The sequence below is a fragment of the Sceloporus occidentalis genome, unplaced genomic scaffold, assembly GCF_023333645.1.
Source record: "Sceloporus occidentalis isolate IW3139 unplaced genomic scaffold, rSceOcc1.0.p SCAF_76, whole genome shotgun sequence".
NCBI classification, from domain to species: domain Eukaryota; kingdom Metazoa; phylum Chordata; class Lepidosauria; order Squamata; family Phrynosomatidae; genus Sceloporus; species Sceloporus occidentalis.
This window is the reverse complement of record NW_028317056.1, coordinates 4,388,540-4,411,637: the sequence shown is the minus strand read 5'-3', so window position 1 is coordinate 4,411,637 and position 23,098 is coordinate 4,388,540. Positions and strand designations below refer to the sequence as shown.

At 45.4% G+C, this 23,098-nt stretch overlaps 2 protein-coding genes across 2 annotated transcripts; one reads left to right on the top strand and one right to left on the bottom strand.

Annotated features, from left to right (window-relative positions):
• Nucleotides 1-413: 413 nt before the first annotated feature.
• Nucleotides 414-4,503, bottom strand: LOC149285832 (dynactin subunit 5-like). Its single transcript, XM_089494988.1, has 6 exons — nt 4,456-4,503; nt 3,074-3,142; nt 2,600-2,718; nt 1,162-1,273; nt 877-979; nt 414-511 (listed from the first exon to the last, which is right to left on the bottom strand). Exons 1-6 carry the CDS (start codon nt 4,501-4,503, stop codon nt 414-416), a joined length of 549 nt encoding a protein of 182 aa, XP_089351114.1.
• Nucleotides 4,504-15,382: 10,879 nt separating this feature from the next.
• LOC149285831 (acyl carrier protein, mitochondrial-like) lies at nt 15,383-19,897 on the top strand. The gene is made up of 5 exons (XM_089495048.1): nt 15,383-15,529; nt 16,798-16,920; nt 17,935-18,022; nt 18,895-19,010; nt 19,831-19,897. The coding sequence occupies exons 1-4, from the start codon at nt 15,383-15,385 to the stop codon at nt 18,984-18,986; spliced, it is 450 nt and encodes a 149-aa protein (XP_089351174.1). The 3' UTR covers nt 18,987-19,010; nt 19,831-19,897.
• The last annotated feature ends 3,201 nt before the right edge of the window (nt 19,898-23,098 follow it).

Genomic DNA, 23,098 nt, shown 5'->3' with positions numbered 1-23,098 from the left:
ACAACATATGCAACATAATGGAAGGAGTTTACAAAGTGGGACCAAACAAAAAGCTCATGACAATTAGGTATCGCGAAGATAAGAGTGTTATTGATTAGTAAAACAACCGGGTGGCAGATGCAGAGTGGACAAAGACGATATATTAACAGAGAACCGGCAATTAAACGGCCATACGGAATACAATTATTTATTTTAACGACAAGTGCTAATCTTACTCAACGACCAGAAGTTATATGAAGCTTGGCAGATCGATCAGCAGGAATGATGTGGGATCTCTGTGGGGGCCATCGCCAAAAGGAGTTTCATAAATAGGTATCGTTATGGAGAGGCAGGCAGCATATAGGTGTGGGGGGGGGGGCACAATTTATATACACAAAAAAAAAAAAAAGGTATTGAGGATGCGAGGCGGGCGTCTAAATCTGCGTTAGGGGTAGAAACTTTTGGTAGTAACTTTTGGTGACGTCGATCATGAGTTCCTGAGTGCATTCGGGAAGCTCTCCAGAGAAAAGCCCTGAACAGAGAAAGCAACAAAACAGAGAAATTAATCAGAAATGCGGGATAGAACAGGTACAAGAATCAGTTATTATATGAATATTTTTATTCTCAGGATCCACCATCTTTGTAAAAAGCCTGCTTTACTTGGGGAGGGGGGGTCATCTTGATTAAAATGACAGAAGAGGAGCGGACGCTCAGGATAGAGAATAATTATGCATCGCGTGACGCAAGTGGAGACATAAGGCAAAGGTAAAAGGGCTCTAATTATAGATGCGGCCTTTCTAAAGTTTTATGAGATCGATACTTTTAAAGACTTTTATTATCTCATATTTTCTTATTTCTTTAATAAATTGAAGCAGGTTTGATCGAGGCGGAACTCACCAGGACATCCTGCGAACACGGTGAACGGAGGGACTACGGTTTCCGGGGGTAAGACGGTGTTGTCCAAAATTTTGCAACAGTCCTTTAAGACACATCTACGGCCCTGAAAGCAGAAGTGGGTAGAGATAAGAGTTAGTTGGAGAAGCAGGATTTCTTTTCTTGACTCGTACGAGGTCACTGTGAGGACCTGCTGCTTGCCACGCGCTCCAGCAGGAGCTTCATGCTCTCAGACCGCTCACTCCTGACATGCGTGACCCGTGAACGCTCGCCGTACCCGATACTCACAATTACGCAGTTCTTTCCTATGTGTACATAGGATCCGATCTGTGCCGCATTCACCACGCAATCCTCTTCAATGAACACGTGGTCCCCAATATGCAGAGGGAAAAAGGCGACCCTGTGGAAGCAAGAGGTGAGAGAAATTGCTGAATCCGAATACCAAACCAGAAGAGGTCTAGCATCAGAGACGCTTTAATTGATCAGCAGTTCCCGTCTTACCTTCATGCCACAAACTGTCTACATGAAAAGATTCACTAAACCCAAAAGCTTTACCGTCTGAATTAAAACCCCAAACCTCTGATAGAGTCCGGTCTTTCCGCTCGAAGGCACACGGCGACTCAGTTCCACAAGAGCAGTGATACCATGTGTATTACCGGCACGTGTATCCGATAGAACACGTGCGCTGCTCACACATGTGCCCCTTATCCCAGTTTACTCTTCGGGTCTAATTAGCTGGCACCGCTCTTCACGCTCCTATTTTCTGGACCAAAATGATCTTTTGTCCTTCAAACCATTTTTGTTCTGCGCGTGTTTTAATGACCCCGCGTTTGTCTCACCGTCATAGAGAGAAGCCGGGGGCTTTAAAAACACCTTCTCCTCTGTTACATAAAGGGCATTCACGGGCATCTGTGATGACTGCAATTATGGCTAATCTAAGAACACTGAGAATAACAGCATGCGAGCTCCATATTGAGCCAGGGGGTTTAAGCTGGATGTGGAGGGAGCTGGGAACCGGTCCAATATCCAGAAGAACTGGGGGTGAAAACGTCTATGGGGCTGACCCGATTTTAGGAATTGCGCCTGTCCTCTTTAACACGCAATTACAAAGTTGACCACCGGGGGCGCAGCTAAAATAAAGTCTTCCGGGCTGGCTGATAAAACGCACGCGCCTACATGAGATGCGCTATATCTTATAACGCGGATCAGCTACACCTGCTGGGGAACATATATATCGCTAACATAGCTATCCCCAATCCACTGGGCCCATCATCAGGAGTTAAGGGTGTACTGCATGTGACGGACAAGTGTATTCTTCCAAACTACCGTAACCCTTTTAAACCCCTGTAAACCCATATTATATGATATTCTTCCCGTGTTGCGTGTGTGATGAACACCAGCGTTACTGTAGGCCAATTTATCGGGGGGTTGTTCCATTTTTTGGCTCCGGGGTGGACCTGCCCTACTGGGCTAAAATTTCTCTTTAAACTCACTTAATTTAAAATAAAGTTTTAAATAATAAAACATAATATATAATAATAAAATTTATTTATTTAAATATTACACAAATAAATACATATATATATTATAGATTCTGAATAATAACAAAGAAAACAAAATATTTACAAATTTCATAATGTCTTAGGAACAACAATTATACATGAAATTAAAAGCTTGTCCCAGACCAAATACTTGTGATTTAAATAAAACCCAAAAACCTTCTCACCCTTTGCTGAATTTCTTGAAAGGAGGCCTGATCACGCTGCGACTTTTGACGACACAGTGACGACCGACTCGGACATTCGCCAGGTCCCCCCGAATAATGCAATCATTCATAACGATGGTCTGCAGAGGGAAAGACAGACGCGAGCTTAAAGAAAATGTAACATCCCAACCTCTATACTGCCCAGCAGCTCTAGAGCTCCATGCAGGTCAACTTTGGCATAAGGCTGACTTAAAACTCAACACAAGAGCTGACACTCGTTTCAGGTGACTACGTCTCTAAACCTCTAGGGGGAGACAACGAAACATGTTTCTGGCTATAGGCGACTAGGCACAAGGCATTTTCAGGACTGATTTTGCCCGTAAGATTCCATTCCAGCCATGAGTGTTCTGTGTCATCATCATCATTACAATTTACATTATTATTATCTTTTAATTATACAGCAATTCTCATTCATGCAAACATTACGCCGCTTACCTTTCCATTTAGCACAATGTTTTGGCTGCCGCACAGCACAGACTGTCTGCTTACTTTGTTTCCGGATGCCTGTGAAAGAAACACATATAGAATTAAATAAGAACTATGGTTTGATTCATGTGTGATCTGTTAACGGGATAGGGGGTCTGTGCTGGCAGAGCGTTATGGGAGTCAGTCCAGGATAACACAGTTATGTAATATACGGATTGAAGCAGTGGATTATTAGACTAAAAGCCATCTAAACCTCATTCGGAGGCATAGAAAGTGGCTTGGAGACGGGGATTGTGGCTACAAGGAGAATTCTATTTAAAAACTCCGGCTTAGAGACACAAAGAGCTGTTTAGCTGATGAGACTTGAGCTTAGAGAGGATGACTGAAGCCAAGTTAGACAGCCGTGCTTTACAGGCCTTGTTGAAAAGTAGCATCTTTAAAAGGAAAGTAAGAAGGAAAATGATTAACTCTTCTTGCACCTGGCCCCGCCAGCATACAAGCCTGAACGTAAAAGTACGGTAACTATTTAGCTTCCCAAAGTAGCGACTGGGCAATATGTTTATACAGCGGCTGGTAGGTATCGGGTTCAATGACACACTGATCTTAAACATATCTTCAGCATACAGTGTGTGTGTGTGTGTGTGTGTGTGTAAGCAGTGCATCCTGTGTTACAGTCGCATATACAGCAGGGTATACAGTGTATGTGTAAGCAGTGTATCCCGTGTTACAGTCAAACATACACAGGGTATACAGTGTATGTGTAAGCAGTGCATCCTGTGTTACAGTCACATATACAGCAGGGTATACAGTGTATGTGTAAGCAGCGTATCCCGTGTTACAGTCGCATATACAGCAGGGTATACAGTGTATGTGTAAGCAGTGTATCCCGTGTTACAGTCAGACATACAGCAGGGTATACAGTGTATGTGTAAGCAGCGTATCCCATGTTACAGTCAGACATACACAGGGTATACAGTGTATGTGTAAGCAGTGTATCCCATGTTACAGTCAGATGTACAGCAGGGTATACAGTGTATGTAAGCAGTGTATCCCGTGTTACAGTCGCATATACAGCAGGGTATACAGTGTATGTGTAAGCAGTGCATCCTGTGTTACAGTCACATATACAGCAGGGTATACAGTGTATGTGTAAGCAGTGCATCCTGTGTTACAGTCACATATACAGCAGGGTATACAGTGTATGTGTATGCCGTACATCCCATGTATCAGTCAGATGTACAGCAGGGTGTATATGGGCGTATTCTGCCGGGAGCCACTGTATTACAGTACACACAGTGCGTGAGCCCAGATCCTGTGCTGTGTACAGCCTGCCGGTGTACTCGGCTCCAGGCCGCCATTCCCCGAGCGTATACGGATGCACAGCGACTCACGGTCTCTATATACTCCGATTTATTATACAGCAGCTCACTCAGCTCCATGGCTCCTCCGGTTCGGCGTCACTTCCGGCGTGCGCTCCCGGAGGCGGGGCCAGCGAGATCACATGACTGCGTGTGTGAGGGACGAGGACTCCGGGAGGGAAATGTGACATGTTTGTACACAGAATCGGCGCGCGTGAAGCGAGGCATTCCGGGCACCGGCTGGACAGTATGTACCCACTGCACGCGTGTTTATGACAGGACACGCATGTTCATAGAACGTGATCCTGTGCGTGACCCTCCACGCAAGATACATGTGTGCGTGTATTTAGTGACCGATACACTTCCATACAGGGGGTTCTATCCCCTTCACTATACATTGCGAAGGGCCCGTCCCAATGATTCTACTGCATGAGGAGCTTGGCCGGCCCTGTGTAATGTAGAGATAAATTCCTGAGATTTCTGCACTGTCCCCTCACATTGAATTATACATTATACAGGGCTGCCTTAGCCCTTCTTACTGGAGGAATCTGCCACTGTATGCCCTTTATAGTGAATAGTGAAGTGAGTTAAAACCACAACTCTCCAGAAAACTCTGTTTAGCGAATAAACCCCTATATGTACTCTGGTTTTGGGCGTTCATATTATTGTTAAAGTAACTTATTGTATTCTTCCCTTTTGTAACAGCGCTGCAGAACGTGACATATGTCAGCGTACGTGTCAGGGACGTGTAGTATGTGTATGTGTGCACGGACATGTATGTAACACATTGTCAGGTGGCACCGTATACATTCGGAACTTTATGTGCAATATTCACTCATCTGTACTTCAGATCCCCTCGCTGTTTGAGGAGAAAATAGATCAGACATTTTTAAATACTTTAAGACGATTAAATTCCCTCATCCATGTTTTTGGTTCCATTTCTTGTTTAAATAGATAATGAGCTCGTTTCCACACTGCTTACATTCATACACAAAGCCACCGATCAGAATACGGAACACACATGTCCTACGATCGATAAAGTCTCGTACATGTGTATGCGCGCATGTGGATCTGTAGCTAGACATGTATGTGCTTCCGCTGCAACCCTTTCCGGGCTCACCCTGCTGAGAATCAGCCCTACCTCTGTATTTATTTATATTTATAACTCTTAGTTATGATATCGCATAGCAAACGCGGGCTGATCATGCAGCATACATATAGCCCGGTATATTGCGCGTGTTTTAAAAAAAAATTAAAATATATATATATATATATATATATATATCGCGCATGTTTTAATATATGTGCTTTTCCTCTCTTGCAGCACATGGATAACTCCCAGGAGATTGCGATGGAAGTTTCTCCGGAAAAAAACCTCACTCTAGAAGAAGAAGAAAAGGTAAATATCTCAAGTAGAGAGGATTTTCAATAATATACAGATTAACCCTTTCCTGACATAACCGGTAGCAATCTTCTTCTATCTGATCATGTTAAAGCATATGGAGGGGGGAGGGGAGGTAAATGGGACTATGTAAACACGTATGAGTTTCCATTTAACGGTGTATTCGTCGTTTTCAAGCGTTCTACCTTTTTTTGTCTCCAGCTGAAAGAAAAACTTGCATTATTGAAAAAGGAATACAAGAGGACGTTCAACCGTTTGCAGGTGAGGGACGTAAATCCGTATGACCCTGGCGAGGATTCTGCGCAGAGTCCTCTTCCGTATCTTTTTGGACATCTGTATTGTTCTTGAAGTCTTTATGATATTTGAGATAACCCTTCCGTAGCCAACGTGGCTTCTTAGTGAATACATATTGACTCCTTCCTTGATATTTTTTTTTAGTGAAACTGGGAAATATAAAATTTGAACTTTTGTTTAAACAGAAACACTTGAATTTCTTAGAGAATGTTTAATTCCTCCTTAACTTGGTATAAATGGGGGGGGGGGGGGCCAAACCGTGCGTTTGTATTGAAATTTGAAGTCATGGAAGATTATTTTCTTTTCTCCTCTTAATTACAGCGTTCACAAACACAAATAAAGAAACCCGATGAGCAGAATCGCTCGCCTAGCCAAGCAACCGCAGCATCTGCACGCACAGGTGTGTTCGGAGGACTGAAAAAATCTTATTTGCTCAGATAAAGAGTTTTTCTTGCAGAGCTTCATAGATCTAAATTTCCAGAGGAGTTAGAAAAAGATGCACCTTTGTTTTAATATATTGCATTATAGAAGGTTTTTCTTTCTGCTTTTTACGTGTAAAAGGGGCTTTTTTCTGTCCATAACACCCCAGGCATTGTGGTCTGTGCAAGACACCGTACTTACGTAGTACATGCAGGCTGTAAGCGAAGTTGGCTTCTCTTTATTGCGAGGAAGCGTGCACCTCTTTTTGGCTCTCCATTTCTGTTCATCCTCTTTTTTTTTTTTTCTCGCAGAACCACTGAATACTGCCGCTGATTCTTCGGGAAATATAAGGAAGTCACAAGAACGTTTTCAAACCCCACGGGAGGACGGTGATAGAAGGTTGTCCTTTAGATTGAACGTGGAGTCTGAAATACTCTGTGCAGGAACCGGTTCTTCTCAATGTCCTGACGGACCAGAAAATGGCATTATGGAACACTCTCAAGAGCCCAGTCCGTATAACCGAGGTCAGATTCTAAGAAGCCGACTGAAGTTAAAAAGATCTAGAAGAAGAGAATGTTCTGTAGAGTCATCGCCGACAAATTTCCCTTTGTCCGCAAATACTTTGACGTTACTGGACAGGTCGCAGCGTGATGTGTCGGCGCTGTGCGCTTCTGGGTCACCGCTGTTCAAGAAGAGCATAAATGGTCGGGTTGGTGATGCGCAGCTTTGCCGGAATGAATGTGACAACAGCCAGTCGTTTTCTCTCGTTGCCCAACAGGAACGTTCATCAACCAAAGACATCACAGAGAATCACCATAGAATCCAACAAAACTCATATGGGCAAAAAGAGACGGCATGTTCTTTAATGAACTCTTCCGGCATAAGCGTCGTTAGCAGAGCGTGTGATACTAGTCCTAGTGTTCTAGGTACGCCGGAGATGTGCAAGCGGAAGACCGCCGGCGCTTCATCGGAGTCCTCTTTGGAGAAACCTCCCCCAAACACTAATGAGGGCCAAAGAAAGCCTAGCGTAATAGAAGAGAATAGCCCACTAACCTCCTGCACTCTCGTAGAAGGGCTGTTATTCCCTGTGGAATACTATGTGAGGACAACTCGCCGCATGTCCAGCTGCCAGAGGAAAGTGGACCTTGATGCGGTTATTAACAGTCAGCTTGGCAGAGGCAGGAGAGGCACAAGAGGGAGAGGAAAACAAGAAAAGGTGACTAGAGAGTTGGATAGCGCTTTCCGGTCGCTTTCACCCAATAGTTTTCGAGCTTCAGGATCTGTAACCAGCACCACTTCACTGACCCCACGCAGCCACCCAACTGCAGGCAAGTCCCGTGGAACCAGTCGATGCAGGCGTGGGAAAAGCAGAGGGGGTCGTGGTGCTGTAAATACATCGCTTGCAGAGATGTCGCCCGGTGCCGAGGAGGTCTCCGTCCAGCTGGAATTTAGTAACGTTGCAAGTCCACCAACAAGCGGTTCTCAAAGCGAGAAAGAGAATTGCGAGGCGCAGTCGCAGAGTCAGATCGATTCGGCCGTTGAACCGAGATGTCCCATTACTGGAGCCGAGAAGCCCAAAAATAATGAGCGAATGAATTCACAAGCGAGCCAAATCAGATCTCTGTCTGGAAGAAATGGGTACTCGTTGAGGCCACGAAATTCCCCCAGCTTCTCTGTTGATGCCCAGAAGGATGACTCTGAAAGGGGCCTCTTCAACCACATGCCATTAAAACAACACATTGAATGTTCAGGTGAGCCATATTTATGCAGTTTTGGGGGTATTTGCTTTCTGTGGGGAGTTTGTTTTTTTGGCACTCATGGTTCATGAGATCATTCTCTTAAAAAATCCTTGGGGTGGCACAAAAATTACCAATTAAAGATGCGTTTTGTTAGTCTGGAGGCTGGACTGTGTATGTCTGTAGTGAATATGGAACTAGATGCATCTCCAGGGTTATCATTCTCAAGTTTAACCTGATAATTATTTCCTAGGTTCGCTGTTCCCGTCTCTGAGCAACAGGCTAAGCCTTAAACATCTGTCAAGTTCTTCCGACATCAGAGATTTCCATTTACCTGATGAGGAATTCGGTGACCTGAAGCTTAAAAAACTCAAGACTGCGAGTCATCTGGAGCCCTTTGTTCCAGAGCAGCTCAAGAGTAAGAGACGCGCGAGAGGTGATGGAAAGAATAGCACGGCGGTGCCACCCGCAGGCCGTTCTACCATCTTGCAAGGGGCAGAGGCAGCGTGTTCCGATGATTCAAAACTTGATTTAGGACTTTTAAAAACAAGTGAGGAGCTTTTAAGCGATATGGAGTCTGCTGCTAGAAAAAAATTATTGGCTTCACCAAAAGATGACCCGGTATCGTCTCAGCTGTATCCCACTCCTGAATATCCAAAAGCTTTGACCCACGAGTCAGACACCCGACTTACACCGAGGCAGGTACTGTCACCCGAAGTCTGTGAGAATGGGCGAGAGCAAGACTTTCCTTTAAACCAGTCATGTGAAGAGGACCAAAGGGACAGTGCCGACTATAGCAGAGTCTACGAAGGAGTTGGCACTGTGTTTTTAAAGCCAACTACAATCACGCACGTTTCGGGTGGGCCATTGGTGTTCGATGCTTGTAGTCCTTCCGATACCTATTCATCTGCTGTCGATGAACTTGAAACCCACGGGGAACCTCAAAGTAAAAGTGAACGCTCTGTTGAAATCTATCCAGTAGATCAAAGTATGGAGCCTGTTGATGCGCCTCGCTTAGAGATGAGCTCACATGTCTCAAAGAAACCGACGTGTGATGTCCTCTTCTCTACTTCCATGTGTTCTGTCCCTCTAGAGACATTTGAGGAGACTGAGGTGGCCACCTGCACACCAGGCTTACCTTTGCTGGGTTCCTCTCCAGCTTTTGCACCTGCCTCATCATGCAGGGGTTCCCCTCTCACCTGCCGTAGTCCCAAATTACAATCGCAGACTTTTCCTGCAGGGGTCGCTGGCGCTGAACCGGCGCTGGTGAAGAGTGATGGGAAAGATTCAACGCAGTGCAACGTCACACGCACATGCAATGGAACGGTCAACTTTTCAGGAGCTGAACCACTAGAGTGTGACAAAACAAAGCACGGGGAGGCGTGTAACACGCAGAGTGCGGGATATCCGGTGTCAGATATTGATGGAAACTCTTCTCAGGTACATTGTTGGTTTTAATCCTTAACAAACAATTACAATTGCCATTTGTACACTTACGTTAAATAAAATACATAGATTAAAACAGTCTGACGCGCTTCTTACATGGATATTAGCTTTGTGTTTTGCTTATAAAACAATAAATTCATGATATTTACTTGTATCTAATTTAAATGTATGGTTTTTTTTGTGACACATCTGTAGTGTTTTCCCTAAACTGGAGATAAGTCTTTATCACTTGTCTTGCCTTCAGGTGGCTGCTGCAGGTGGACCGGTTTCTGAGAAGATTGAAGAGAAGACATTGAAGAGAGGTCAGCTGCACCTGGTGTCACAGATACAGGTTGGGAAATTGCTACCTGGTTTATTTAGAGAAGGCCGTCTATAATCGTACAATGACCATTATACCTCCTGGGGGCCTTTCGCTGAACTTAGTTACGTTCTAAAAACTAAGATCATAAGCGGGTACCTAACAACCTACTTACTTGGCTTCGGCAGCCCTCTGCAGACATTACTAAAAAAATAATCTTTTAGACCCAGAATGTTTTGATTGACAGCAGCTAACTTACACTCCGTATGGAGGCCATTGGCATGTTCTCACATTATGGCTTCTGTTGGCAGGATGGCTGTCGAGGAAGGTGCGCGGTTGACCTGTCCTTGGTTTGGTGGGAATTTCCGGACTGTAGAGATCTGTGCATCGTGGCAGCGAGTGAATCGTCTGTGTCTCTCTGGAGGCCCAGGGACGATGACCAATGGGAGGCTGCGCACACGTGGGATTTTACAGAGGTCGGTGTGTAATTATTAGTGAAAATATACCTTTTCGGTGTTAAACATGGAGCATGAATGTTCTTTTGGTTGCTGTGGTGACTAGACATCTTTTATGATCTTCTAGCTGCCCGTGTCACACACTGACCCCATTACCCTCATGACCCCTTTGGGCAGCCATGTCTGCTCAGTTTGCGCAACTATCAAGTTCTCAGCAAGTTCCCGTCACATTCAGATTTAAAGGCCTTTGGCCTTAGCAAGTTTTGTATCCCAAAGGATCTTGGAGAGTTATTTTCAGTTAAAACTCATGAATATCTGCAGCGACGGATCTATGGCAAGAGTCCTTGGCCTGTAGTATATATATAGGTGTCCTACATTGATGAACTAATTAACGCGTCCTTTGCAGGGAATTGTGTCCCATCAATCTTAGAATGTTTTTTTTTTTGTTCTTTTTATGGTTTTGCTTGCAGATGCCTGTCATCCAGATACTGCCTCTGCCTGGAGAGAAGAATATTGTTTGTGTTGCTCTTGGAAACCTGGAAATTCGGGAGATTTGGTAAGAAGAAGCGAGCAAAAGGGAAACAAATCACAAAGCCCATGCAGTCAGTCGTGATAAAGTTCTGTTGTGCACATGAACCATAAACGATTTGGACCAAGTTTTAGTCCGTTTGTTTTAGGTGAACAGATTTTGCTTCCTGCCCTTTAATTTCGGAGAGCTTTTTCAATTCAGAAACGAAATTTGTTGTCACCCTCTCTCTCTCACTCAATCTCTCATACTCTCTCTCAATGTCTCCCTACCTTCTCTGCCAATCACTTATCTCCCAGTCTCCTTTTCAGCCGTTCTGTATCTCTTCTTGTTCTTCCGTTTCCGTCTTCTTTTTTGGTCAGCTTCTCCCCGCTATCTGCCGCGTTGCCCATTATGGCCGCGTTATTCTGGCCTCTTGGAGTACTTCTGCAAAAGAGCGGAGCCATGGCACACCACATGGGGACAGCCTCTTCCCAGTTCCTCCAATCGGGGGGAGAGGTTGTGCGCAGGGGCTCCGCCTCTTTGCAGAAGTGCTCCAGGGAGCGTGAGAAAATTCTGAGCTCTCTTCTTCGCTTTCATTTGTTTCGTTGAGGTCCATCCTTGTTTTTCAGCCGGAGTCTTTCTTTCTTTCATCGACTAAAATCGCTGGTCTGTCTTAAAAGCTTTAACGTGTCTTTTCTTGAAAGGTCGTTACTCTCCCGGCCCGGAAGCCTGATGTGGGAGCAGCAAATGGTGACGCGCGGTCACGCCAAGATAGCTCAGGGATTAACCACGAACCGAATAGTCAGCAGCAGTGGTGTCGGCTCCGGCCAAGTGGTTGAGTTTTTCCAGCTTTCAGCCAAAGGAAGGTGAGACAATAAATTGTATTAACTATTAAGCAACATGCGCTTTGTTGTACATCAGGTTGCAGTTGAATACAACACGTTAAAATATGAATTTTATAGTAATACACCTGAGTGTATTCACAAAGCTCTAAATGTTTTGCAGTGCTGAAGGATCCCACAGACTGATCTCTCCGCAAGATAGCATCCTGGCCTTCTGTGAAGTGGACAGGGAGAGAAATGCTTTGGTTGGCTCTACCGTGGATAATAAAATTGTAATCTGGTAAGATTTGCTCTTTATGCAGAAATTGACCACATTGAAAATGTTGCTGGATTCCTCATTCTGTCCTCAGACGAGTTACAGCAGGAATTCCGAGGGTTTCTGGTCCTTTTGAAGGATCTGCTGGTTTTGGCTTAAACTACCAGATCTCACTGCGGACTATAGGGAGGAACGTTTGCATGAATGACCGTGTAGTTATGGAACTGCAAATAACGTCCATTTACTTTTCTCTTTCCCAGGAACTTGGACACAAAACAACTCCTCCGCACGATTTCTGTGGGTGATCTCTGCCAGGATTCCACTTGTTTGAGTGCATCGTCTGATTCCGTAAGGCTCCTCGTCCTTGATATTTACATTGGTTGACAGCTAAATAAAAAAATATAAAGACGCCAAGTAAACGGCGTACATTTTTCTGTTGCAGGGTCTCTTGTTCCTGGTCTTTGCCGGTCTTCACAACGGTAGCCAGAAGGCCACCAGGACGTGCATATTCAGACTGATTGTGGTTAACCCTAAAGCAGCGCGGTGTGCCAATGTCATGCATTACACGCTTCCGGACGATCACAGCGGGAGGTATTGGTAAATCTGTGTTAACATGCGTGTTGGTAAAATAACATGTCGTGTGCTGTGTTTTTCAGGATAAGAGCACGAAGCAGAAAGTCAGTTCATTTTCTCTAAGCCTTTATATGCAGCAGGAAGAATGTGTAAGACGTCTCCGGGTCGTTTCATATGTTGTTTTGTTTGACCAGGTTTCTGGAAGGAGATGTGAAAAACCGGAGTGCCGCCGCCGTATTATCCTGCGGAAGCATCGCCCTCTGGGACTTATCTCGCAGTCGCTGCTCCGCAATGCTCCCTCCAGCCCCGGACGCTCCCTGGAGCATGGTGCGATGGGATCAAAGCTCTTCATCTATATTGGCTGGACAGAAAGCCGAAAACATATTTATATACTCGTGTACGGGACTTTAACCCCTCACAGAGGAGAGAGCGCAGCTGGCGCCACGCAGAAGCAAGTCTGAATGGGGGGGGGGCTTCTGATTTTATACAGTGTATCCCATCACCGGGCCATCGAGTCCAAACATCAGGATTTGTTAGTATGCAGAGTCTCTGAGCCCTCTACTCATTGGGTCAGGATAAACGTCATCCGTAGAATATTATTAAATATTTATACTTAGAAGTTGTGAGTTTTATCCACTAAGCGACGTGTATCTAAGCAGAATTCACTTAAACTCAAACCAAATTTATTTTACAAAATGTTCCCCACCAAAACGAACGAATCTTTCGCTACCGATGTCTCTGTCGCTCTTTGATTACTGCGCTAACAGCAAGCTGCTGCCATATGAGCGGCTGTTGGACAAGCAGACCATAATCGGCAGGGACACCTTGTGATAATACGAGGCTGCTTGCACCGCGAGTGAGTGTCCGAGAGAAAGCTGCGGGGAAAATAAAGGGGTGCAAGAGGGAGGGAGTGAGTTAGTGCGTGCGTGCGTGCGCGCGCACGCATGAGTAAGGGAAGGGAGCAGGGATGAATGTATGTTAGGATGTGTGTGGGTACTTGTGTAGGTGTTTGTGTGTTAGCATTGTATGTGTAAGCATGCTGTTTGGGGACAAATATGGCACAGGCAAGCTGGGGGCACTAAGCTGATTGGAGGCACCAAGAACCTGATGGCAAAGGCAAGCTGTTTAGGGGTGCTAACAGGCTGGGGGATAAGATGGCACTGGTAAGCTGTTTTGGGGGCAAATGCAGCACTGAAGGACACGTTGCTTGTGAATTCAAGGGCCCCCAGGGCAATTTCAGCACCGGGGCTTTGTGGTTTGTAGTTATGCCCCTGCTGCAAACTTTCCCCTTCCTTTTACAAAAAAGCTGGTATAGACCAACTGGACAAAAGCCCTTCATCCCTGCCCTACCTTTAGGATAGCCCCGAGAGGGCAAATGCCTGACTAGGAGGTGCTGCAGGGGAAGGTACGGGGGGCTTTTACATGCTAGCATAATCCTGGATGTGGAAATAGAATTTTAGATCCGCATGGAAGGCACTCGTTCCAGAATAAAGGCTAAGGAGATTGGCTGGCCCTGTATAATGTATAGTTAATTCAGTAACATTTCTTCAATCCTCCTGCAGCAGAAGCATTTTGCAGGTTCATAAAGCTCAAAGAAAAGAAAAAATCCCACTACTTGAACATATATTTTGGGGCCGGTGTATTGTAACGAGTACCTTTTAAAGATGCAGAAATCACATAAAAATGAAAAAAATCCAGGAAAATCATTGTTGTTTCAATGTATAAATAATATCGGTACAGCAGCAGTAATGAGACTGCGTACATCGCTCCTGTATGTGCAGGCATCAGTAATGCCCGTTTATTCATATTCTGTTAATTTGGTGCGTGTCTTTACGTCAGAAAGGAAAATGCAAACGTTGGAGGCGATTCATATAACTTTCTGCAAGAAGAGCTCGCTGATTATAAAGGTGTTAAAGGCCAGTTTATTACGCTTCTAGATTGTAAGCTCATGAGCGGGGCTCTTGTAGGGCCATTCTTGCCAGGAGCTCTGTATATGCCATAAGGCAAGATGGCAGCTCACAGGCCGGATCCCCCAATCATGTTGTATCTGTAACGTATATGCTAAGCACTCCACCTTTATATTGTACAGCGCTGTGGAATATGTTGGTGCCTCATAAATATAGGATAACAACAATACATATAACCCCAAAGAAGCAAGGCGAGGAAGGGATCCCAGTTGGAGTCCAGCAACCCTGTTTTCCTCCACATTTTCTTTTGTGTGGTGCCAAGAGCTGAATCTATTCATTGCCCTGACGTGTTTTTACTTCACTGGGTATTATCTGACATGTGCCAAGCCACAATGGCATCCCATGGCCATGACCTTCTCTTCTGTCCTTATTGGGTGTACCAACATGGCTGACTGTGATTCTGTACTGTAGTGGGTATGAGATATCTCTTCACCTTCCTTTATTTCCTCATTTTATATAAGGAAGCATGGTGTTAAAATATTGAGCAGCGTTATCAGAACCCTAATATAGGCGCAGTTACCCCGTAACTTCCCAGAAACGGTTTAGCTTTATTTCTCAGGTGGTCATGGGAGTTGTAGTTCTACTTGTTCCTGTTTTAGTAGGCGTTCTGTCCTAACGCTGTCTCTCTCTATGGTACGCTCGACGTTCTCTCTGCCCTTCCCTTGGCGCTACATTCTATGACCTCATCCGATCTGTCCTGCAGACCGGAAGACTCTGTGGTTCAGTCCGCGCCGTGGTGCAGCCTGGGTAGCCGCTCTCCGCCATGGCGTCCCGTGCCCTCTGTATGTGTGTCCGCTCTGCTCTCCGTCCCCTTCCCCGTCGTTCCGCGCAGGTCCTGGCCGCAGCCGCCTGCAGGCAACGCTCGTCTCTGGCAAGGCCTTCAACGATAACCCCAATCCTCGCACCTCAGGTATGGGGAACCCCGCAGGGAGCTGGTGTCAGCCGGGCAGGGGTCAACGGGGAGAGGGGGGTCTGCACCGGTGCAAGAGGGCTGGGACTGGGGCCTAAAGGGTATGGGCGGCACATGTATGTGCATATAACATGTATAGGGGCATGTATGTATATATGTTATTTCCATGCTTTTCTGTCAATGGTGCAGCATGCCAGTGGCTGCCATAAGATGCGACATCTATCCATGTTATGTAAAACCACCAAGATTAGGTCACTATCACCTTCCTTGCCTCTCCCTACGGTGCACATCTTCCCTGTCGGCCTCGCTTATGACATCATATGTTTAAATCTGCAGTATTATCTAGTTTATATGACATTTCCTGTGTGATCTGCACCCAGCATGACGTTTCTGGTAAGCGTCACCTTGATATTAAGATCGCCCGTATGTTTTATGTTTAAAGAGCGAGGGCTTCAGTTGCTCTGTTACTGCGCTTATAGCTCTTCTCCTTTGCCTTAATCCGCTGCCCTGGTGGCTGCCGTCTGGGTATATTCTATGTGAGCGTTAACGTTCTTGATGAAGAACATGAAGGTGGTTTTTTAGCACAGATGTGTAAACTGATGTGCGTGCGTGCGCGCCTGCAGCATACTAATCCCACGGGAAAAACTCGTTGGGCTTTGGGAGCAATAGTAAGGAAGAGGAAATAATTATTTAGCACCAACAATTCCAGTGGCGCTTCTTACAGTCCCTGCACTCAAAACTAGTATAGAGACGTCTGATCTTTCTGGGTGGTCTGCATATTAACCATTAAATCTTCACAGGTGAAAACGTTCTTCTCTGAGAGGGGCGCGGTGAAGATTATAAACGGTGGTTAATGTTAAAATCCCTCATCTCACTACAGCTCGCTAATTAATGAATGAATGAACTCCCTGTAACGTATAAAATGCTGATACTCGTTACTGGCAGTGAAGCCCCCCATATGTTCTCTACGAATCAATGAGTCTTTCTGTGTTAAGTGGTCCTGTGTGCTGCTACGTTATGGCGTCGCTGCAGAGCGTTTCTGTGTGAAGGGTGCTGCCGAGCTGGGACCCCCTTACCTGATCCTGACCCACTGGGCTAGCGTGTGAGGGGCTTTGCCGAGCTGGGACCCCCTTCCCTGACCCACCAGGCTAGCGTGTGAAGAGCAGGAATGGCTGCTGCTGACGGCATCCCTGAATCGGTTATCGGTATAAAATTCTATTAAATCTAAATAAATATAATCTACTGGTTTTTTTTTTTTCCTCCTCCAGGTGTCCGGCTCCCTACTTCAGTTGTGCCGCCAGTATGGAGACCTCCCACCCCTCACGCTGGAGAGCATCTCTGAGCGGGTTTTATACGTGTTGAAGTTGTACGACAAGATTGACCCAGAAAAGGTGAGAAGCAGATTCCGTTCCCACCACGTACTCCATAGCCACGCTGCAGGGAACCTGGATCACCCTCTCTGACAGCCAGGCGGTGTCTGTGCGATGTGCGTAGGGATCCTCCGCTACTGTCCGCCACTTCCGCTGGGGATTCTATGACGGGACCTTCTGGTGCTCCACCATAGAAGCCCCAGCGGAAGTATCGGCCAGCACAGCGGAGGCTGTCTGCGCGCATTGCGCGACGTTCGCTGGCTGCCAGAGACAGAGAGGAGGATCTGCCGCAGCGCTGCAGAGAACCTGGAGCTTCCTCTCTAACAGCTGGTGGGCGTCTCTGCGACACGCGCAGACGACCTCCGCTACTGCCGGTACTTCCACTGGGGCTTCTATGGTGGAGCACCGGCGTCACATGACCTTCCGGTGCTCAGACATAGAATCTCCAGCGAAAGTGCCGGCCAGCAGCAGCGGTTCTCTACGCACATCGCACAGACGTTCACTGGCTGCCTCTACTAGACATCAAGGAGTCTTGAGCACTGGGGGGTAAGCCTGGGGGGGGTGGCATATCAAGGGAAAAGTGGCATAACTGGGGGGCCAGGCTGCATTTTTTTATCCTGTTTAGTAAATTATTTTAAATAAATGAAAAATTAACATTTTTTTTTTATCCGATTAATCGAAAAAATGATCATCCAACTAGTCGGTTATGAAAATAATCGTTAGTTGCAGCCCTAGATTATAGTCGTCTGGATCGCTATATTATGGATTTCAGTTTGTGACTTTTATAGTTTTCCTCTCCGAGGGGATGTAACTCAGATCCGCGCACGTTTGGCACAGACTACAATCAGCTGTGTTTTGCACAAAAATAGTTTGGATCTCCCATGAGTCTTGTCCAGTGGAGGATCATGGGAAATGTAGTTCCTAAGGCAGCAAGAGAGCTTCTCGAGTCATTAATAGCCGGCTGGAAGACCTTACTGCAGCTGCGATGTCTCTGCATTACTCGTGACCTCTGACACGCGGTATCATTTCTTCCAGCTGGCCGCGACCTCGCACTTCATGAAAGATCTGGGATTGGACAGTTTGGACCAAGTTGAAATAATCATGGCGATGGAGGATGAGTTTGGTGAGTTTGATCCTGACACCCACAGAACAAACGCGTGTCCCGTAGCAGCTATAAATTATTTTAGTTCTTACACTTTATGTGTAAAGCGCGTTCATCGTGAAGCCGGCAGATGGGGCGCTCGCCATAAGCTTCATTACTCAAATGCCTTCGTGGGGCAAATTGGAAACGAACCGGGCCGTTTGATTTATCCGCCGGTCTGTGTCCCAAAAGGCGAACTCCGTTTGCATTCACGTCCTGTCGCTGCACTAAATCGAACATTTTTAAACCAAGAAGAAGCGATTACAATTCCCTCTTCATTCCGCTGGTCCTGTACTTGGGTTAACCCTTTGAGTTCTGTCCTCAGTCTTTGCTGCGTTAACGTTTTTTGCGTATAATTAAAAGCGGCCATTTTTAGTAATGGGTATCTATATCGGCAGCTAAAGTAAACCTGAATAAACGTCAAAGAAAAACAGAAGCGTAATCTTTCTAGTGAATCTCTTCGTTGTGCCTCGGAAAGCCCTGGCAAACGGAAATCATGGCTTCTCGTGCTCTGTTCCTGACTGCACAGTTGTGGGTCCCGCGTGTGACCCCCTGTGTAAGGAGAGACCTTCTCTCTAAGGTACAATGTTTCCAACGCACGCACATACACACACGGCACACGCCGTTCCCAGGGACTCGTTGGCTCCTCTGTTATATTCTTTAAGCGGTATATTGTGGCGGTAAATATATAAACGGGGCGGTAATTTCGATCCATACATTATTTGAGGGCTTGCTGCCTTCTGCACATCGGCTGTCGGTGTCTCTGGATGCGCAATCGCTGTAGATCGATCTGCGATTTGTTTACGTGTTCGGCGCCGTTATTAACGTGCCCTTAACGTGTGCTTTTGCTGCAGGCTTCGAGATCCCAGACGCAGATGGCGAGAAGCTGATGACACCGCAGGAGATTGTAGATTACATTGCAGATAAAAAGGACGTTTATGAATGAACTACACGTTACTTTGTGTTCACTGTGAGTATCCTCGCTTCCCGGAGAACGGGTACACGGCTTCCCCCGAACTTACAGAAACCCCGCGATCCGCTTCTAGCTCAAAATGCGCATGCTGAAATTCTGCCCTTAACCCCTTCAGGCCAGGGGCGTTTCATAACCCAAAGACCAAAATAATCTTTACCGTATTTTTTTTTTTTTTTTTAAAGCCCCATCATTTAATTCGGAAGTAGGGACCCTCTTTTAGGATCGTAGGAATAACTAAAACACAATTAGTGATATTAATAACCTATGCTAAATCTTGCTTACATTTTCTTCTAAAGGAATACTTTATTTTAGAAAAAACATATTTTCAATTGATTTTTTTAAGCTGCAGTACGGCTCGAGATCCCATTTTATTTATTTTAATTTCTTAGATGGGGGAGAAACTTTCTCCCCTCCTGATCTATCGGTGCTGATCACACGGTGATCAGCAAGCAGGGCTCCGTAGCCGTGCATTACCTATTGCAATAATTACAATCAGCCAGCAGGGGGAAGCAGTGGGGCCCTGGTTACGTTCTTTCCTCAAGTGAACTTCTGTTGGGTGTCAGCAGTGACACCCACAGAAAGAGAACGCTCGATCACGTGATGGGCATCCTTTGTATGACAATCAGTCGGCTGGAAGCCAGCGATGTCACTGCAACAAAGTCAGGACTTGTGCATCCTAATGGGCTTCTTGCCACAGGTTTTAATGACGTACATGTACGTCTTAAGGGGACTGAAAGGTTTTAAGCTGGTATATTTTCTCGTGTGACGTCCTGTGTTTATGGTGTAACTGATTTGTGCATCTGCCTCTTGTTTTTAGGACCCTCTTTGTCTCCAGGTAGCTTTGGTAGGCGCTCCGTGACCGCGTCTGCATGCAGAGGCTCAGCAGCTGCCGTCGGCACTTCCAGAATCCTGTATTTAAGCTGTCTGAATGTGTTGGACTTTAATAAATGTGTAAAAAAAAAAAAAAGAACTAATCGTCTCATTCTTTTTGACGTAAAAAAAAAAAATGGGCGGTGTGCATGCTATGAAATGTAATATTCACTGCTTTAAAGGGGCTGTGCATCATACATAAAACATGTTTAAATACATCATGGAGAGCCACTGTGTACCGTGTTTAATGTACTGCCTTTGAGGCCGGATATATGTGGCCCTTCTTTGTCGTCTGCAGGGCATTTCAGGCAAATTCGGAAGACTTGATGGCTAACGTGAGGAATTTCTACTTGAAGGAAAGGGTAGTAGATACCTAGAATAGACGTCCAACAGAAGTAGCACAGGGGATGCAAGTAAACTTGGGATGTACCTAAAGCTATCAAATATTTTTTTTGCATAAAATTTTTACCTGCGGCTCATGCGGACTCTGCTAGGGAATATTTGCTAACATGCAGATCCTCTTCCCGGTAGCCACAAATAATTTGGGGTGAGTGAGAAAGAAGTCAGACAGAAAAAAAGTCGTGTTTATGAAGAAAAAAGGAAACTGCTTAGTTTATATAGATTTATGTTTTGGGGTTCGCTGTACACTTTGTGGTAGAACGTATTAAACGGCGTTAATTTATGTAACTGATGGGCAATCGGGTGCCCTGAATACGGCCCCAAATCGGCCCAGCCGGCAGATTAACTGCAAGAAATCCGGATCCCGATTAGGCTTCGGTTTGAATAACAGACCAAGGACTGGTCCTCAATTCACTTATCCCCAGATCTACCCCTCCAGACAGTACTACCTCCTCTGATGAGCCCCTTCTGCAGACCCCATGCTTACTGAGCTCTCGAGATCTTATTGACATACAAAAATAGACTCTCCCGGCAGATCGGCCCCATTTGGCCCCCGTCTACTGGTCTCATCGTTTGTCTATCCCATGCATGTTAGTATTCCCTCTGCCGCTTCTGCTGAGAGGCTGTTCCACTTATCTACCACTCTTGACAGTGATGCTTTTTGTAAGTGACAGATCCTTACACCGCGCTGTGATTTGGTGACGCGGTCGTGCTGTGTAATGCGTGTAATCCGGAGAGGAGCTGTTACTAACGTGTCAGACTAATTAATGTCGCGTCCCCCGTTACTCTCTCGCACCTTTATGTAGCGGATTGCTGGGTGTTGCCGTGTGCGATCACTGTGTCTCGTTATGTCATTGTGCGTGTCTGTGGTGTGCTGCATATACTCCACATGCACGCCACAGCCACACACCATACATGTTGCATACACGCTACATACATGTCAAATACAAGCCAGATGAACACCATATACACGCTACATACATGTCAAATACAAGCCAGATGAACACCACATGCACGCTACATACATGTCACGTGCCGTGTAGAGAGGGAGCTCTTTGCCGGTGACAGTTCTGTGTGCAGCGTATAGGAAAGAGCGCCCCTCGCAGTGCAGTGGCAGCGGGCGGTACTGCACCCCAGCGCATCACTTTTCATGTCTTGAAGATGTTCCCCCAGGAGAACCGGCACAACTTTCAGCATCATCTGCAGTAATGCCACCGGGGGGGGGGGCTTTTTGGGGAGGCATAGAGTGTGCTGTTAACTCTCGCATTTAGTACAAGTCATTTTATCTTCTTAAACCCACAGGTACATTGTATCATTTCTGTATTGTATTTTACTTTTCACTTTACTGAAAGGGTGGTAGATAACTGGAACAGCCTCCTTGCAGAAGTTGTAGATACGGTGAGTGCATGGGATAGGCATAGGGCTCCTGAATCTAAGACGAGACCGACGACTGATTAAGGTTTGAGTCTTTACAGCAGGAGAAACGGGCGACTAGACGGGGGCCGAATGGGGCCGATCCGCCGGCAGAATCTATGTTCCTATGATACATATCCTTTTAATCACGCTTAATACATGTTATACATGTATGTTTCCTGCTTCTCTATACAAAACCTGTTGGAATCTGGTTTATTGAAAAGATACAGTTTTGGTAAATATATATATTTTATATATACTGTATATATATATATTGAGGAATGGCGGTTGGGCTGCACTCAGGTGGGGTCCCTATTTTAAAGGTTGCAAGGCTCAGTTTTTTTAATCAGTTTCCGTGGTAGTAGCTGTTGCCAAGGCAACCGCTGCTTGTCGAACGTATGTGAGTGACAGCGGCCATTATATATTCCCAGCGTGGACGTCTTATTATTAAATATCAGGAACGCGACTTCATGATTTAATACGCTTCACGCCGCTAAACAGGACGGATCGCCTTTAACTACAATTCCCATCATAAAGCGACTCATTTCGGGAAAACTGCTTAACTTCTGATTGCTATGATTATGAAAAAAAATACTGTAAATATATAAAGAATTGTTTAACAAAAATATATACATTAAAATGAAAAATATATATACATTATATATAAAAATGTAAAAATATAGTTATTATATAGAGACATATATTCATTAAAATTTCAAATATACCAATTATATAGAAAATGTGTTCATTAAAAATAAATAATATATAAATCGTATAGAAAATGTCTTTTATTAAAATTATATTTATTATATAAAAAAATATAATTAAAATATTCATTATATAGAAAAATGTAATTCCATAAATCTATATATTCACTCTATAGAAATTAATATTTTTGCTCCCTGTTCCCTTTAAATCGATTTGTTGGGATAGAAAGGAGTTTTTTTATATTAAAACCCGTTTCTGGGGGGTGATAATGAACCCCAAAACACACAATCGGAATTTATGTTAACATTGGGGCGATCTTGGTGCAAGATGATGGGATTGGCTGCTGGTTTCTATGGTAACTGCACCAGATTATGCACCCTGATATGGCACAAAATGGAAATAAAGGGTTCTTTTTCCTGGAAGCCCGCAGAATGTTCTTTAAGGAACTAAGTGCGGCTCCGAGAAGTCGGGTGCAGTGATTCAGGCCACGAAGGGGTTAATCGGTGTAAAGCCTGTTTTGCAGGATTTAAAGGGCTGCACTGCTGATGGGGGGGTGAGGGGGGTGCTGTAAAGCCCCCCATATGTGATGAAATTCCAGCCTCCCCACCCCCAGTACACCCCTGCCCTCCTCCTCCCCCCTCCCCGGTGATGTAAGAGCAGTTAGTAGGGGAGGAGAGCAGCTACAAGTGACAGTG

Bases quoted from the DNA above. Each gene is read 5' to 3' on its own strand.
- LOC149285832 (XM_089494988.1), bottom strand. From the start codon at position 4,503: ATGGAGCTGAGTGAGCTGCTGTATAATAAATCGGAGTATATAGAGACC. The intron at 1,274-2,599 runs GTGAGAAGGTTT...TTGCTTCCACAG, and splicing joins TTCAAGAAATTCAGCAAAGG to GGTCGCCTTTTTCCCTCTGC. The intron at 980-1,161 runs GTGAGTATCGGG...TTCTGCTTTCAG, and splicing joins TAGGAAAGAACTGCGTAATT to GGCCGTAGATGTGTCTTAAA.
- LOC149285831 (XM_089495048.1), top strand. From the start codon at position 15,383: ATGGCGTCCCGTGCCCTCTGTATGTGTGTCCGCTCTGCTCTCCGTCCC. The intron at 15,530-16,797 runs GTATGGGGAACC...TTCCTCCTCCAG, and splicing joins CCCCAATCCTCGCACCTCAG to GTGTCCGGCTCCCTACTTCA. The intron at 18,023-18,894 runs GTGAGTTTGATC...CTTTTGCTGCAG, and splicing joins GGCGATGGAGGATGAGTTTG to GCTTCGAGATCCCAGACGCA.